Here is a 15,979-nt window from a genome sequence, read left to right on the forward strand (position 1 = left end):
TCGGGGTCAGCGATATCTCATGTATACAAACACATATCGTACATCCGTGTATGATTGTCCGTGTCGAGGCACCGTCCGGCATATCGACGCAACCTCACTCGCGCATCGAGCCTGCCAGTGATCGCGATCAAGCCTTGACGGCGTTGACCAGGCGCGCCGCCAGGGCGGCGAGCGGGCCCTTGCGCCGCGGCGCGGGAGGCTCGTCCTTCTCGACGTTATCCTTGAACCACTGGGGTGGTCGTCAGCAGACGACGCGCAATAACACAGGAGGTAGATGGACGCACCTGGCAGATGAAGCGCGCAGAGTCCTTCGGGTAGCGTTTCTGGTTGTCGTAGTCAACGTAGGTCACGCCAAAACGCGTCGTGTAGCCGTCCGCCCTGCGTTGCCGACCGATTAGGTCAGTTTCGGGTTGCGCCGATAGGGAATGGGGGAGCAAAGGGACACTCGCCATTCGAAGTTGTCGAGCAGACCTATTAGTGATGGGCGATCAGAGCGGTCTGTGAGCAGAGTCTGTGAAAGACGTACTCCACGCGAAATACGACCGGATGTCGACACCGTCCTCGGCGACAGCGGCAAGCAGGGCGGAGGTCGTGCCTTGGAAGTAGTGCACGCGGTCGTGGTCCGAGAGCGCCTCTTCGATAGGCTTACTTGTCTCGTCCTTCACCGCGAAACCATTCTCGGTCACGCTTCAAGCCCGTCAGAGTGGTGAGCGAGGGCGCCGTGGACGTGGCGCTGCGAAGGAGGGCTCACTAGATGGCTTTTCCGTAACGCTGAGAGGGACGTTAAACGTGGTCGTACGGATGGCGCGACAATAGTGCGTACCTTCCATAGGTAGTTGAGCAGATCGCGGAAGCCAGGTCCATCTGCGAGGGACGCCATTCAGGATCTCCCCGAAGCAGACGATCTGGGAGCTTACAGTCTTGGAGCCAGGCACAGTGCGCTGTGTCGATCATGTCACATCGTTGCTCGTGGGGTTACAGGAGTGTCTCTTACCTTGGGTGCCGAGCTGTGTCCCGTCCGGTCGCGTGAAAGTGTACTGCACCTTCCCTTGGAACTCATCGTCGCCTCCAGCCTCTGATTGAGTGGCAGGGGCGTGAATTAGAGCTTTCAGCCTCATTGATTGGAAATAGAGCGAGGACTTACTGCAAAGGTTGGTGGTGTATGTGTTCATGCCATAGAACTCGGAGGAGCCTTTCACGACGGCGAGCTCTTCGGGCGTGAATACCGGCAGCCGGTCGCCCAGCATGACTCCGAGATACTCCGGGTAATGCCCGAGATAGATCGGGTCCTGAGAGTCGTCAGGGTCTCGTCGGTCGTACATCCAGGGAGCAAGGATGGGCAGAAGAATGGTGAGACACCTACAGCGAACCAGCCTGTGTGAGTCCGTAGATGAGATGGTGCGTCCTCGTATGAAGGACAATGAGACGGACCTATTGCAACGTCCAACGCATGCTGAGCCGCTTCAATGTCTGCAAATCCAACGATTGTCAGTACAGTTTCCGCACACAGCAGATCAGTGCACGGCTTACTCTCGGGGGCATCATCATATGGCATCATCCAGTCGCCATTGAGTGTGATGCCAATCTGGCCACCCTGGGCCTGCTTGAACTGCTCGCGGTACAATTTCGATGCGTAGGCATGCGCCAGGATGACGCTGTGTCCAACTCTGTCACGATGACACGCCACGGGGCGCATTCAGCCAATAGCTCGAGTTGCGAGTAATATCGGACCACGCACATCCACGGCTCGGTTGCAGAGTCGCCTACAGGACTCCGGTTGCGGTCACTCGAGTGGCCTGGTGCGAATACGCCACGGCCATAGCCGAGGATAGAAATACACCAGGGCTCGTTGAATGTGAGCCTAATGAAGAAGCGCGATGTCAGCGAGCTCTGCGCTCGAGAAGCATGATCTATATGAGAACGCACCAATACTTTACGCGGTCGCCGAACCGTTCAAAGCAGACCTGTTAAGGTATCAGAGACTGCGCAGCACACGAAGGAGCAGGGGACCCGCTTTGGCGTAGTTGACGAAGTCCGGTACGATTTCCTCCTTGTTGAGCCAACCGCCATATCTGTCGTCTAGAGCCTGCGGTAGGTCCCAGTGGTATATTGTCTGCGTGGCAACACTGTCATGCGCGCGCCGACCAGCCGGCAAGCTGAGTACGCACCACGAACGGGGTGATACCCTTCGCCAGCAACGTGTCAATAATAGTGGAGTAGAACTGTATGCCGCTTTCGTTCACAGGGTCGTTGCGGCCGCCGAGCGGAATGATACGGGACCATGCAATAGAGAAGCGGTAGGATTTCACGCCGTACGACACAAGCAGGTCGATGTCCTCCTTCCAGCGGTTGTATGAGTCCGTCGCGACATCCCCGTTGCCGCCGTCGAGTGTTTTGCCCGGCTGGCGCGAAAAGTCGTCCCAGATCGACTTTCCTCGTCCGTCCGCATCCAGGGAGCCTTCGATCTGGAAACTCGCTTCCAGTGTGTAAGTCAGTTGGGCCGGCGGACGCCGTGCGAGGATACTCGCTCACCTGTCGCGAAACCCCACAGAAAATCCTTCGGAAGTTTGTTTTTGGAAAGCGCGACACTACTCATGATTGAGATAGGGCTGACAATGAGTGCAGAGACGGATGACCATGTCTATCACACACCTCTCTTAAGTATGCTGCTGCGACAACTGCTACAGCCGATTGGATCTCGTACCCATCTGTATATCCGGCGAGGAGTCCCGAGATTACCCCGGATTCGGTGGACTGGAGAAGAACATGCGGCAGCGGTCTTCGGGAGCGAAGACATACCAAGCCCTGGAGGCGCTTGGTTATTCCGGGATCATGACCACTAGACAGTCGGGCGGCACTCACCTGCGTCGACGGAATGACAGCCTTGTATCGAGTAAGTTACCACTATTGCACCAGCCTGAGTATGTAGACGAGCTATCCTGACTCCTGGGTCCTGACAATAATACATCTGCTGACGCGGACCTTTACCCCGCAAATCGGCCAAGTCGCAGCAGCCGCGCCGGTTCTGTTATTCTTGATCCTCATGACGGCAACCTGCGCAGCTATTCCGTGTGTAATGAGTATGCAGCTGTGACAGAAACTGGCGTGCCTGAGATCGGCATCCTATTGGATCGATGAACCCCCCTCTGTGTCGTGTAAGACTGCCAAGACAAGCCGCGGTCGCTCCCCCCGTCGACGCCTACTAAGACGGAGGATCACTGTGTATGAATCGCGATCTACGCATCTTTGCTCTCACAAAATCGACTTCCAATGTGATCAGACGAGAAGTATCGAGGCCGCGATCTCCAGCTTCCTGCTTTGTGACCGCAACATGTTGGCAACATGATAAGATAACCCGCCGCTCGACAGCCGCGCCGACCACCCAGGACAGGTGATGTTGAGCTCCTCTCCGGAGCAGCCGACATTACCCCGCACAGCGCAGGATTATGGCACTCACGGCGCGCTCGCGGTTCTTTGCATGGCTCTGGATGACTACACGCGCGCTGTCGATGGTGACACGGGAGAGCGAGGAACTCCGGAATGGTCGTCGAAATCGCCACGATCTTGCGCTGCGACGCTGTATTAAACCCAGCCTGACTGATCGTGCTGGGGCACGCAACTCGTAACACTCGATCACCACATACAGCTCGATCTCATGGCCCCCACAGGTATTGCCATCCTCGGCTCTGGCATTTTCGCTAAAGAAGGTGAGCCTCGCGGCGGACATGCTAAGGGCGGCGATAACAACGACACTCACCTATGATTCGTGTTCTCGCAACCAGCTCACCTCCCCGCGATTGCAACCGTGGGCCCCTCGGTCGTCGAGCTCAAAGCGATCTACTCCCGCTCAGAGAAGGGCGCGGCGTCGCTCGCGGAGGACGCGCAGGCAGCGCTGAAGCTCGCGTCGAGGCCGGATGTGTACTTCGATGCCGCTCCTAACGGGAACCTCGACGCGCTCCTTGCGCGCCCCGACATCCAGGCCGTCATCGTCGTGCTCCCGATCACGACACAGCCGGGGATAATCCGCAAGGCGTTAGCAGCAGGCAAACACGTCCTCAGCGAGAAGCCAGTCGCGCCGGATGTCGCGTCCGGCCTGGAGCTCATCAAGGACTATGAGACCGACTACAAGCCGAAGGGCTTGATCTGGCGCGTCGCGGAGAATTTCGAGACGGAGACGAGCTACCAGATAGCCGCGAAGGCGATCAAGGATGGAAAGATAGGGAAAGTCTCCTACTACAACGCCCGCGTGGTGAACTACATGGACACAAGTTCCAAGTGGTACAACACGCCCTGGCGGACCATACCAGACGTGAGTGCATCCTGGTTGACGCGTCCATTGTGCAAAAGGAATCTGCTCACGACGACCTCTATACGCGCAGTACCAGGGCGGGTTCTTGGTAAGCCCCTCTCGTAACTCCAGGTCCAGGTGCACTGTGGCTGATAACGAGGTGGGCGAAGCTCGACGGAGGAGTGGTGAGTAAGCCGTGGTTGCCATGTCCCCGAGCCTTGTCCAAACATTTTCCGCGTTCCGCGTCCAGCACACCCTCGCGGCGCTGCGGGTAATGCTTCCCAGCCCGATCAAGACCGTGTCTGGCTTCGCCTCGCTCAACCGCGAGTTCCTCAAGCCCGAGGACACAATTAATGCAGTCGTCCAGTCCGCCGACGGCTCGCATGGTGTCCTCGACCTCACTTGGGGCGCACCGACCGCATCGGCCGCCGAGCACGCGTCGAAGGGCATCACGATCGTCGGTACCGACGGATGGCTTTCCGTCGACTCAGTCAAGATCCTCGACGGACCCAAGTCTGTGGGAGGCATGCGCGTCACCGTTGTCACCGCACAGAAAGACAAGGACGGGAACGTCACCGGCGAGACGGAGGAGATCAACGAACAGGTGTCCGATGGAGTGCCGAACGAGCTTCAGTTCCTCGTCAATGCGATCAACGGGTCGGATAACGGACTAGGGACACCTTTGGGCGCTCTGCGGGACGTTGCGTTCATCGAGGCTGCCTTGAACAGTAAAGGGTCGCCCATAGATGTCGAGAAGCTGATGAAGCTGGCGTAGGAAAGAAAGACAGCGATAGCAATTTGGAAGCGTGTATGAAAGCTCACGTTCATCTTGAAGGTTATTGGCTACGAAGATCAGGGTCACTGAAGGAGGTTGAGGCGCTCACCGAGGGGAGGGAACCCCGCGTCCTGGATTAAGGATCGGGCTGCTGCAAACCCATCACTCATTGCAAGCGAGACTAGCACATAAGATATGATCATTATGAGAAGCGGTCCTCATAACTAGAATAGATGATAGCAGAGAATGCTGTGGTCTCCCTGAGACTCGATAGATTCTGTGAATTCAATGAGCGTCGTGAGGACACCAGAATTGCGGCAAGGAAACGACGTACGTCCACCAGCTCATTCGGTAGGCCCTCCAACGCCAAATGACACCACCTCGAGAGGCCTGGCAGCATCGCCGCCAGCCTCTCGCGCGCCTCCTCGTCATTCTCCTCGAAGTTGATGGGGCCTGAGGCGCCACCAAAGATGTTTTTCCGTAGCCCGGAAAAGAGCGTCTCGGTCGCTTGGTCGAGGCAGGCTTCCAGGACGTGCTCGAACGAAGCAGAAACAACGTGTGTTCGCGTCTCAGCGAGCAGGGAATCAAACTTCGGGTCGAGTGCGTTGAGGATGTGGGCAGGAATGCCGCCCTGGGTCAGGACGTGGTGGAGCGTCTCCGATGTGGGAGGGAGGAGCGTCGACAAGAAGCTGCGACATCTGAGGTGAGAAAGTCCACAAGGAGTTGACGGAGTTCCCTCACTTTATGCGTCGTTCATGCCCTTCAAATGTCACTTCGTACTCGACTCGGCGGCGCACGTCGCTTACTAGACGAAAGAGATCGTTCACGGTGAATTTGGTCTTCAGTGATACGCTGCGGTACGGTCAGTAACGGTTTCTCGCCCAAGTTAAAGAGATAGTACCCTTCAAAGACCTCCTCCACACCCCGCCGCACTCTCTCGCCGACGTCCTTCCATCCCACGTGGAGGATCCACCAGCTCAAGGTGAGGTACTTCCGCTCCGTCTCCTCGCTTATTACTTCCGCACCACTGGTCCCTGCCTCTTCCGAATCGTCGGCGTTCCAGAGTAGAGAGAAGATGGAGGCGTCCATCATCTGCTCGCGCAGACGTTCTTCCTGTTCCGCCTGAATAACGGAGTGGATGTACTTGGAACGACCCAAGATGCTGAGTTGTATGTGCGTGAAGAGGGTCAGTAGGGTCATTGAGTAGATGATAGTCAACGTCCGTGTAAATGCTACATAGGACGTAAGTTACGCCATCCTGTACGTCAACTGGTTACTCACTGAGAATCTTGACTTCTTTCCACAATTCTGCCTTGCTCTTTGCAGGGGTATCGGTGACATGCGCAGAGCCGTTCTCTGGCGGAGACTGGACCGGTCAATATGACTCTGCACTCTGAGTACCCGTAGCGGTGCTCACAGGTTCCGGCGCCACGCTCGACGAAGAGCTCGTCGATGTCGATCCAACGGAATCGGTCAAGCTCAGATCTGCACCCATCTGAGGCATCTGTAGACTTGCAGTGTCCGGAGAGGGTGCCTGAGCAGAGCCATTCGCCACCTGAGACGACTGCATGGACGAGAACTGGTCCACCCAGCTCGCGGACGACGCGGACAGGTCCGTCGGCGTCGCAACTCCATTTTCTTGCACTGACTGCAGCATTGAGAAAGAGCTATTCTCGGAGTGGTCTGGATGTTGTGGTCTGGAAACCAGTTCCATGCTACTCGTTAGACTGGACTCCGACGCAGGGGTCTGTGGCTCTGTTGTGGGTTTTGGTCTGGAGTGAGACTGCAGCTCGCAAGTCACTCCCTCGACGTCCATTCCCTCCAGGATATGTCTTCCGAGTGTTGGTAGGAGCGCCATGACGGTGAAAGAAATGTCCTGTTGGTTCTGCTCAAACCTCCGGCGCAGACTGCAAGGTTACATTCAGCAACAAGCCGAAGTCCTGAGTCAATTCAGCCAATACATGGCCGACAGCAGCCAGTCAAACACTCACTTGTCTCGCGCGAACCTGTCCTGCATGACTGTCGTACGGACATCCTCCAGTCGTCCTAGGACATATTGCCCGAGCAAGTACGCCCCGCCTACATAGCCTACGGATCTCTGCAGACCAGCCTTGCGCTCCTTGACATAATTCAGCAGACCGCTCAGCATCTAGCCCTATATTGAGGAGGCGGTGGGGAGGTGGTGAGGCAAATCAGAGAGTGCAACATCCTGTAATTATGCTAGGTATCGCGCCTCCGCGTCTGCATCCACGTGTTTGCACGAGCGACCCGACGCCGGTTCGGTCGGAAGACTCGACCTGTTGTACCCGTCCATCACTTTCCCTCCAACATACATTCACAATGGTGCGCCTTCCTCGTCAACGCAAGAGAAATGTTCTGATGAAAGGATGTTTGTAGGGAGGAGGCGCGAGATATCCGTACCCCAAGCAAGTCTGGTCACCAGCTGGTACGTCGTTCATCGTTCAAGCCCTGGACAAAGCTGACCGTGCCCTCACACAATTGTTCTACTCGCTCTGTCCATTCTACACTGTAACGGTCAACAGGCGGCTGGTGGACACGACCCGCGAACTGGAAATCGAACACCGCCATTGCTTTCGCCGGTATTCTCGCAGTCGTCTACGCCGGCTGGAGCTGGAGCGCAGAGAAGGAGGCACGTTCATCCTTACCACACCTCTCTTACATTCCTTGACATTCGACTGGTAGGTGAGATACATTGAGCCTGTACGGTTCATACCCTCGATGCTCGTAAGTCATCATCATGCATTGTAGGCCAATCGCTTAATGTCCCGAATAACAGTGGGCGAAGCAGTATCGGGACCAGCGGAAAGTCGAGTAGATCTGAATATCCGGGATGTTCGAATGGAATGCTTTTTGGTGTGCTCCTTGTTCACAAGACGTTGAGGGGCGAACGTTCACGCAGCTCGAACCGCATTGACCCCGCGACAAAGTCTGCGCCGTGCGGCAACTCCCAATCTACTGCGTTAGCGACACCGTGGGTCTATTATCCATTAACAAGTGAGTACAACAATACGAGGGAAAGGTAGAGTGCGTGCATATATCCAGGACGTCGTCAAAAACAAGAGCGAACTAAAGATCATACAACAAGTCACCGGGGCCCATCAATCAAAATAACGGCTACTCTCCCTATTTCCCCCTTCTCATTCGTCATCGTCACCGCCGTCATCACCTTCCTCACCATCGTCGTTGTCATCCGAACTATCCCCGTCTTGGATGGACATCATGTCGTTGAGACTAAGGAAGGATCCACAGAGCATCAGTTTGTCTCGGTGTTAACATAGATGGCAGTAAGGTTTACCAATGCACGAACGGCTTGACGATTTTGACGACCTTACAGAGTGCTTCTTTGAAGTCCGGTGCTACCACCTCGCTGTCTAGGAAACTGATGCCAGCGCATGTCAGCGCTACAGCCCGAACACGCACGCCGAAGCACAACCCACTGATGCACGACAGCGAAGGACCGGCACTTGAGCAAGTCGATGTCCCTGGGCGCAACCACTGTCAACATTTGGCGGCATTTGATTGTAAAATGGGTGCGCACGGATGGTCTTTCGCCACGCCTTTCGGCGCATTCTTCAGCTCATCCTCCCGCCCGAAGATGTTGCTCCGGCCGCCCTTTGCGTCGGGCCTCGCCTCTCCGAAGTAGCGCACAAACTCGGGCTCAGAGATTATATTGCGCAGGCGTCTCGGCGAACGGAGGATGTTGTTCCTGCGCAGCGCATCAGAGCCCGCTGGGCCGAACAGAGTCGCAGGGCTGGGAACGAACCTGATTGTCGCGAGCTCGTTCTTGCCCGGCTGCCATGCCCCCGCCGCGATGAGGCTCTCTCCGCCTGGTATGACTGCGAACCCGTCAGCTCACGTACACGCTTCCCTCGCACGCAAAGACTCACTAGCGCTGCAAACCCACGTACGACCATCAACGGCATGTTACGCAAGACAGCGCGATGGCCAACTTACATATGATCTAGCCGACAATCAGCATCGTATGCACAGGAACGACCGATAGAAGGAACGCACAATGCGCGAAGATGCCCTTCCGCCCACTCCTGGAGAAGCTCGCGGAGAGGCCCGTCTTGTACGGCGTCTTGTCGTTGCTGAAGCGAACCTGCCCACAGAACGGAAATCAATCAGCACGCGTATTCACTTGCTATCGCGACCTGCCCGAGAAGCACGGCGGAAGCGCGCCAAGCCAAGTGGGCCAGGCATCATGAAGCATAAGGGGCCGGGAAGAATGTACGGCAGAGACACGCACGTCGCGGTAGATGCGGTGGATTACGTCTTTCGGTGGCAGGTGCGGGATCTGGGTGTCGACCTCGACGAGCAGGGGCGTGAACGCGTCGACGAAGTCTTTCCACTCCTTCTCCGCGAGGCGGTATACCGGCTCTGTGTGTGCGCACGCGTCAGAGGCGAAGTAACACGAGAAGGAGGTGAGCGCACCATGGAGCTTGAACCTAATGGCAAAGAGTTAAGCACGAGCCCAGAGCGAGTGTAGGGAAGAAGTTGACGCACCACTCGCGATCGTTGCACTCTGGCTTCTTGAGCTCGGAGAGGAAGTTGAGTGTGTTCTTGGATATCTGGCCTGGCGGGACTGTAGCGAACAGTCAACACATACTTTCCTAGATGCGAACGTCAGGGTCTGCCATCGTTGGCTACATACCTCGTCCCTTCTTTGGCGCCTGCACGACCACACCGACGACCTCTTGGCCATCCTTCAAGTCGAGCCCGTCATCCTCGTCCTCGCTCTCCTCCTGGTTCCGCTTCTTCCTCGGCGAAGCCTTCTTAGGCGAGGCCTTCTTCTCCGGCGAGCTCTTCTTGGGCGCAGCCTTCGCCACCGACGCGCGTTTCTTCCTCTTTACACCCACGTCCTCGTCGTCGTCGAGCGCGTCGCTGTCGAGGGAGGGCTCGCTGCCGTCCTCCTCGTGCTTGTACCTGTACGACCTGTCCGACACGCGTCTGCGCTTCTTGCGCGCCTCGCTGACCGACGCGCGTTTCCGCTTCGGGCCTGCGGGCTCCTCGTCCTCCTCCTCGTCCAACGCGTCGCTGTTCAGCGCCGCCTCGACCTCCGCCTCCTCCCCGTCCTCCCCGTCGCTTCCGTCGTCACCCGCGCCACCCGCATGACCACGCTCCTCCGGGTCGCTCGCCCGGCCCTTCCCCTTCGTGCGCGCACCTCCGGATCCGCGGTTCCCACCCTTCCTGCCTGTCTTCGCGGGCACGGCCTCTCCACCCGGAGGTGCGGCTCCCCGCGTTGAGCTCCTTGTCGCCTTCGCCGTGGTGGGGCCCGTTCGGGATCGACCACGCATTCCGAGTCGGCGCACGGGTATGTATTGGCCGGTTGTACGGCCGCGGCTTGACGCGGTGGTGAGACGTGAGTACCGTGGTGCTTCGAAAATTGAATTCAATGGAGGCTTCGCGTGAGCTGGGCTACGAGGGACGGTGGGAGGCGAACGAACGCGAGCAGGAAGGCGACACCCGTTGCTTAGGCCGTCGCGTCGCGTCGCGTCACTGCGTGACCGTTACTGTGACAAGCGTGTCACTGTGGCCCCCAGCCCAGCGTACTGTATGTACATGTCCATGTACTCCTATGGTATGCATACTGCGGGCAAAGAAGATAGGAACTTGCTTGAATACAACGTCGATAGACAGATTGCTCAACGAACTGTTCTGAGCTCGCTGCAATGTTAAACGGGGCCATATGCACACCCTAGCGAAAACAATCGCGAAGCCATGACATCCGAATTAATCCTTATAGGGGGTCAGCACTACAGTAGATGGCGATATACGCGCGCATGCAGTGCATATTCAAGTTCGTAGTATGGTATCATACATTGCTCGGGCTACGGCAACCTAACCCTGAAGAGACCTTCCTTTTCTAGCGACTTTGTGGCTGTATCAGGCAACTGGCAGCAGACCTTCGACAGGAAAAGTTGTAGGATAGTTCCAGTAAAGATATAACTTGCATTACATATCACATTATTCCCGATGTGGAGGAGGAAACCGACACGACGTCGGACGGATCCGCACCTGACGGGGCGGGTCGCGCAAGTAAATAGTTCTCGTCCCGGTCGGTCCAGACTCGCGCCGAGACAGCGGTCGTTCGTTTTAGCTTGAAGGGAGTTGAAGGACGTTGTCGCCCGGGCGGGCGTCCCATTCTGTCTTCACGATAGCACTTTCCCTTTATGGTAGTTCCCTTGCCTGTTTCGGTCTCGATTCCTTCTCCCCATTTCACTCTTTCGTTCCAAGTCATGTCATTCCGCTCGTATCGTTTACGTCATGTAGCTCGGACGCGCTCCGCATCTGGCCGCTTCGTGTGTACTTATACCGCGGGCCTGCGCCGCGAGGGATCATCGAATCTTTCCCCCTTTTCTCTCCCACTCTCAGTCGTCCGAACTTGAGCGCTTCGACATCCCGACAAGACGCGCACGAGCAGCGAGGGAGCTGCGCGCGGTTCATCGACGTCGACTACTCAGCTCCGGTATACATTGATCGTCGCGGCCCACTAAGTACACACTTCTCTCGCCCACACCGGTCCTGGATGGGCACAACGCTTGCCCTCAATCGCCGCCACCGAGCTGCTGTCGAAGTCAGACGTCCGGCGCACTGTGTAAGCCAATCCAACAGGGGTCCTCGCTCTATTCGTAGTACGTATGCTTGAGATCACGCCACATACATGCTGCACACTCACGCGATGTCTTTAGTCGTACGCCGTGTCCAGAAGCAGAAGCACTGAACATGCCATGACACGGTTCCGGTCGCATCAGGGGTCTTCTCCGACGTAGGCGCCATTCGCACAGTACGTACTCTTGCAATCGGACCACGTAGGGAGCCTACATGCGATCCAGGCAGCGTAGGATTGCTTGCCAGGGAGTGTTCTTGGCGGCTTCCTCGGAGACCGGTATGGTTGAGGCCGGTGTTTCGGTGCCAGGGGCCAATGGGATTGGACGCAGAGGCTGCTGACGCCCTCCGACGCTGCGGGCTCGGTACTTAGGTGCGGGGAAGCGGGGCAGGGCATGCGCACGGGACGCGCTAAACTGCGGGGTTAATGGAAATCGCGCCACGGCGACAACTGGGCACGCGCGCAAAAATCCTCCCGGGCTCTGCGCTGCCAGGCGCTGCGACTTCGTTGTCGCCGTCGCAGAGTCGGTATCCGGGCTCTATGCTGCCGTGCGCGGGTTCGGGGCTGCCGCGAAGCTCCCTCGGAGGCTTCTCTCGGGGCATGACGTCGGCCCATACGGTCAGAAGGTGCTCGTGTCGGACGTGTCCAGAAGGGAGTGGGTGTCTACGAGGACACAGTTGCGACACAGGATAATCGTATTCGAACGAGGGCCCCTCGACGGCGTTCCGGGTGACTGCTCAGCGCACCGGTGCCGCGTCGGGAAATCCCAGCCAAACGCCCGCCCTTCCCCAACGAGATGCGATCGTTATCCGTTCCTGGAAGGCAAGCAGCACCGACGCTGGAGGACCGCGGTCAGGACGACGGGCGGTCGTGCGACGAAGGGTAGGCCGGGAAGTAGCGGTGGGCGAGGGCAGCGGGCGGAGGTGCCAGGAAGCAGCCAGGCCGGACAGGGACACGATAGACAGGAGGATCGCGCCGCGGGCGGTCACACTGATGATTGGTCCGCTCGATCGTCTGATCACGCGCGCCCCGCTAGCGGATTAGGCTGGGATGACCAGGGGAGGTCCCTCATATATAGTCCCGCCACCGCGCCATGGCTCGACATTACCCTGTCCGCCGTTCTCCCTCCCAGCCATGTCCGAAGTGCCCCACGAACCCGTCCCGCTGCACCCCATCGCGCCCCGTGTCAAGGACGGCCTCAAAACACCACACGTCGGGCCGCACATCCACGCCTACAAGTGAGTTCCGCCGCCTCTCCGCGCCCCTCGCGTCCTCACCCGTCACCAGGGCATTGCATTCGCAGACCCTCGGCCATGAGAGCGACAAGTGGTGGGCCAAGGTACGTGTGTAGCCTGCACGACTCCAAACGCAGTCTGACGCGTGCCCAAGATGGCCAGGGAGACGATATCCTGGGACAGGCCGTTCCACACCGTCCGCGCGGGAGGCTTCGAGACGGGCGACATCGTCTGGTTCCCGGAGGGTGGTCTCAATGCGTCATACAATTGCGTAGACCGCTGGGCGTTCAAGCACCCCGACAAGGTGCGCTTCTCGTCTTCTTCTTCTCCAGATCACGAGAAGCCCCGCCAACCCCAATTCATTCCGATAGACTGCCATCATCTACGAAGCAGACGAACCAAATGAGGGCTGCGAGATCACGTACGCACAGCTGCTCCGCGAGGTCTGCGGGATCGCGAACGTGCTCAAGTCGCTCGGTGTCAAGAAGGGCGACACGGTCTCCATCTATTTACCCATGACCTGGCACGCAGCCGCTGCGTTCCTCGCGTGCGCCCGCATCGGTGCGGTGCACTCGGTCGTTTTCGCGGGCTTCAGCGCGGAGTCGCTGCGGGACCGGGTGCAGGACTGCAAGTCGCGCGTGCTCATCACGAGCGACGAGGGCCGCCGCGGCGGCAAGACCATCGCGACCAAGGTCATCGCGGACGCGGCGGTCAAGGAGTGCCCCGTCGTGGAGCATGTGCTCGTGCTGAAGCGCACGGGGAACGAGGTCCCGTGGACGCCCGGGCGCGACCGCTGGTGGCACGAGGAGCTCGCGAAAGTGCCGAGCTATTGCCCGCCTGAGGTCATGTCCTCCGAGGACCCGCTCTTCATTCTCTACGTGAGTCTATCCGTGATCTAGCCCGATCAGGCACCCCTGAGCTGACGCGCCTCCCCCGCAGACCTCCGGATCGACCGGGCGGCCGAAGGGCGTGGTGCACACCACCGCGGGCTACCTCCTCGGCGCGGCGCTGACGGTCAAGTACGTGTTCGACGTGCACCCGGACGACCGCTTCGCGTGCATGGCGGACGTCGGCTGGATCACGGGACACACGTACATCGTGTATGGGCCGCTCATGAACGGCGTGACGACGATGGTGTTCGAGTCGACGCCCGTGTACCCGACGCCGTCGCGCTACTGGCAGGCCGTCGACAAGCACAAGGTGACGCAGTTCTACTCCGCGCCGACCGCGATCCGCCTTCTCCGCCGGCTCGGCGACCACCACGTCAAGGAGCACGACCTCAGCTCGCTCCGCGTGCTCGGCAGCGTCGGCGAGCCGATCAACCCCGAGGCGTGGCACTGGTACAACGACCACGTCGGCCGCCGCCAGTGCGCCATCGTCGACACCTTCTGGCAGACCGAGACGGGCTCCATCGTCGTCACGCCGTTCCCCGGCGCGATCGAGACGAAGCCGGGCTCCGCGACCGTCCCCTTCTTCGGCATCGAGACCGCCATCCTCGATCCCACCACCGGCAAGGAGCTCGAGGGCCCCGACGTCGAGGGCGTGCTCGTGCTCAAGACGCCCTGGCCGTCGATCGCGCGCTCCGTCTACCAGGACCACCAGCGGTGCGTGTCGCTCTCACTTCCCCCTCTCGACGCGTACTGATGCGGTCACGTGTACATGCGCGGATGACTGATTCGACAGGTATCTCGAGACGTACATGAAGGTGAGCCGCGTCTCCGGGCCCGCCCGCGCTATTGTGCGCGCATGCGTGAGCTGACGCCATTCTCGCTCGATGTAGCCCTACCCTGGCGTGTTCTACACGGGCGACGGCGCCGCGCGGGACGAGCACGGCTACATCTGGATCAAGGGCCGCGTCGACGGTGCGTGCTTCCTCTTTCTGTGCGCCGCGCGGTGCTAATGCGGTCGGGTGTGGGTGCGCTCGGGCAGATGTGATCAACGTGTCTGGCCACCGTCTGTCGACGGCGGAGATCGAGTCTGCGCTCATCACACACGCGGGCGTCGCCGAGACCGCGGTGGTCGGCACTGCGGATGAGCTGACGGGCCAGGCTGTATATGCGTTCGTGACATTGAAGCCGTGCGTCCCTCCCCTCTGCGAGTGCTTGCCGGGCCGCTGACGTGCGCTGTCCGCAGGGAGTTCAAGTTCGACGGGACGGACGAAACCGCGCTGATCAAGGAGCTCACGCTGCAGGTGCGCAAGGTCATCGGGCCGTTCGCGGCGCCCAAGAAGATATACCTCGTCTCGGACCTCCCCAAGACGCGCTCGGGCAAGGTAGGCCCTGTCGCTGCTGCTGCGCTGTGCGGATGGCTCGCTGACCGCGTGCGGGGCAGATTATGCGCAGGATCATGCGCAAGATCGTCGCGGGCGAGGGCGACCAGCTCGGCGACCTCAGCACGCTCGCGGACCCCAGCGTCGTCGAACTCATCAAGGTCAAAGTCGCCGCGTCGTAGCTGCCCCCCCCTTTGCCGACCCTGTGCACGGCTAACCCGGATACCTCCCGCCGGCTGAGTTTGTGGTGTCTCCCTCCCCGAGTCTGCACGCGCCCGACTTGCTGTATCTTATTACTTAGTGCTGATATGTAGTTGGTTATATACCTAGTGAGTATGTCATGGTCAAGTGTAAATCTGTATAGCTGTACATTAGTATTGAAGCGGTAGCAATGCGAATTTGAAGACTTCCTGGACCCGTCTGGTCGTTCTCATCCGTGCAGTGGTCTGCATCGGAGGTGATGCATATGGAGCCCAGGAGTGTGGTTCTGCGGAAGGATACCGAAGTGTGTCCGGTTCGTACGTTTTCAGTGGCGATTGTTGAGTTGAGTGGGCTCTCACAGCGGAGGCTCGCTCGGATCAGATCGTTCTCTGAGAAGCAGCTACATCCGCTCCTCTCTAGAGCGTGAGAGGTTGGGCGACAGGGACGGTGCGAGATAGTCCAATACGGACGTTCGTTCACCTGCGACTCCGGAACAACAGACGCACTATCAACGCGATAGCGCACCTATTCCGAGTCGTAGCACATGCGCGCCGGGACAATGCCTCCCCCAGCATATCCT

General features: G+C 58.8%; 6 protein-coding genes across 6 annotated transcripts; 3 read left to right on the forward strand and 3 right to left on the reverse strand.

The window, feature by feature from the left end:
* Positions 1-127: 127 nt before the first annotated feature.
* On the reverse strand, positions 128-2,668 carry C8Q71DRAFT_823232 (beta-glucosidase; the record flags this gene model as incomplete). Its single annotated transcript, XM_047926234.1, has 17 exons — positions 2,533-2,668; positions 2,169-2,476; positions 2,015-2,113; positions 1,927-1,964; positions 1,739-1,861; positions 1,531-1,667; positions 1,432-1,470; positions 1,364-1,374; positions 1,145-1,289; positions 995-1,075; positions 918-941; positions 824-864; positions 752-771; positions 527-687; positions 450-471; positions 285-378; positions 128-229 (listed from the first exon to the last, which is right to left on the reverse strand). Exons 1-17 carry the CDS (start codon positions 2,594-2,596, stop codon positions 128-130), a joined length of 1,509 nt encoding a protein of 502 aa, XP_047777291.1. The 5' UTR covers positions 2,597-2,668.
* A 987-nt stretch (positions 2,669-3,655) lies between these two features.
* Positions 3,656-5,063, forward strand: C8Q71DRAFT_710715 (oxidoreductase family protein; the record flags this gene model as incomplete). Its single annotated transcript, XM_047920763.1, has 5 exons — positions 3,656-3,707; positions 3,783-4,309; positions 4,380-4,397; positions 4,459-4,473; positions 4,539-5,063. The coding sequence occupies 5 exons, from the start codon at positions 3,656-3,658 to the stop codon at positions 5,061-5,063; spliced, it is 1,137 nt and encodes a 378-aa protein (XP_047777292.1).
* C8Q71DRAFT_125873 (Peroxin-3) lies at positions 5,041-7,373 on the reverse strand. Its single transcript, XM_047916430.1, has 7 exons — positions 7,055-7,373; positions 6,481-6,970; positions 6,345-6,429; positions 5,965-6,295; positions 5,805-5,915; positions 5,398-5,752; positions 5,041-5,340 (listed from the first exon to the last, which is right to left on the reverse strand). Exons 1-7 carry the CDS (start codon positions 7,210-7,212, stop codon positions 5,266-5,268), a joined length of 1,605 nt encoding a protein of 534 aa, XP_047777293.1. The 5' UTR covers positions 7,213-7,373; the 3' UTR covers positions 5,041-5,265.
* C8Q71DRAFT_125824 (uncharacterized protein) lies at positions 7,135-7,851 on the forward strand. The gene is made up of 4 exons (XM_047916429.1): positions 7,135-7,406; positions 7,461-7,509; positions 7,607-7,766; positions 7,833-7,851. Exons 1-3 carry the CDS (start codon positions 7,281-7,283, stop codon positions 7,750-7,752), a joined length of 321 nt encoding a protein of 106 aa, XP_047777294.1. The 5' UTR covers positions 7,135-7,280; the 3' UTR covers positions 7,753-7,766; positions 7,833-7,851.
* On the reverse strand, positions 7,849-10,381 carry C8Q71DRAFT_871580 (uncharacterized protein; the record flags this gene model as incomplete). The annotated part of the gene is made up of 12 exons (XM_047928337.1): positions 7,849-8,315; positions 8,380-8,463; positions 8,522-8,566; positions 8,623-8,790; positions 8,848-8,920; positions 8,945-8,976; positions 9,039-9,045; positions 9,099-9,186; positions 9,334-9,464; positions 9,519-9,532; positions 9,591-9,669; positions 9,739-10,381. The coding sequence occupies 12 exons, from the start codon at positions 10,379-10,381 to the stop codon at positions 8,222-8,224; spliced, it is 1,458 nt and encodes a 485-aa protein (XP_047777295.1). The 3' UTR covers positions 7,849-8,221.
* A 2,418-nt stretch (positions 10,382-12,799) lies between these two features.
* Positions 12,800-15,628, forward strand: C8Q71DRAFT_766500 (acetyl-coenzyme a synthetase). Its single transcript, XM_047924195.1, has 10 exons — positions 12,800-12,932; positions 12,982-13,033; positions 13,084-13,233; positions 13,301-13,807; positions 13,869-14,533; positions 14,613-14,634; positions 14,710-14,791; positions 14,859-15,006; positions 15,063-15,201; positions 15,261-15,628. The coding sequence occupies exons 1-10, from the start codon at positions 12,829-12,831 to the stop codon at positions 15,378-15,380; spliced, it is 1,989 nt and encodes a 662-aa protein (XP_047777296.1). The 5' UTR covers positions 12,800-12,828; the 3' UTR covers positions 15,381-15,628.
* Positions 15,629-15,979: the final 351 nt, after the last annotated feature.

Source organism: Rhodofomes roseus (genome assembly GCF_022264815.1).
Source record: "Rhodofomes roseus strain CIRM-BRFM 1785 chromosome Unknown C8Q71scaffold_14, whole genome shotgun sequence".
NCBI lineage: Eukaryota > Fungi > Basidiomycota > Agaricomycetes > Polyporales > Fomitopsidaceae > Rhodofomes > Rhodofomes roseus.

Coding starts and splice junctions, on each gene's coding strand:
- C8Q71DRAFT_125873 (XM_047916430.1), bottom strand. CDS start 7,212: ATGCTGAGCGGTCTGCTGAATTATGTCAAGGAGCGCAAGGCTGGTCTG. Junction 6,430..6,480: donor CGAGCGTGGCGCCGGAACCT/GTGAGCACCGCT, acceptor TGACCGGTCCAG/TCTCCGCCAGAGAACGGCTC. Junction 5,753..5,804: donor GGGCATGAACGACGCATAAA/GTGAGGGAACTC, acceptor CAGATGTCGCAG/CTTCTTGTCGACGCTCCTCC.
- C8Q71DRAFT_125824 (XM_047916429.1), top strand. CDS start 7,281: ATGCTAGGTATCGCGCCTCCGCGTCTGCATCCACGTGTTTGCACGAGC. Junction 7,407..7,460: donor TCCAACATACATTCACAATG/GTGCGCCTTCCT, acceptor GGATGTTTGTAG/GGAGGAGGCGCGAGATATCC. Junction 7,510..7,606: donor GCAAGTCTGGTCACCAGCTG/GTACGTCGTTCA, acceptor AACGGTCAACAG/GCGGCTGGTGGACACGACCC.
- C8Q71DRAFT_766500 (XM_047924195.1), top strand. CDS start 12,829: ATGTCCGAAGTGCCCCACGAACCCGTCCCGCTGCACCCCATCGCGCCC. Junction 13,234..13,300: donor CGTTCAAGCACCCCGACAAG/GTGCGCTTCTCG, acceptor TCATTCCGATAG/ACTGCCATCATCTACGAAGC. Junction 15,202..15,260: donor CCAAGACGCGCTCGGGCAAG/GTAGGCCCTGTC, acceptor CGTGCGGGGCAG/ATTATGCGCAGGATCATGCG.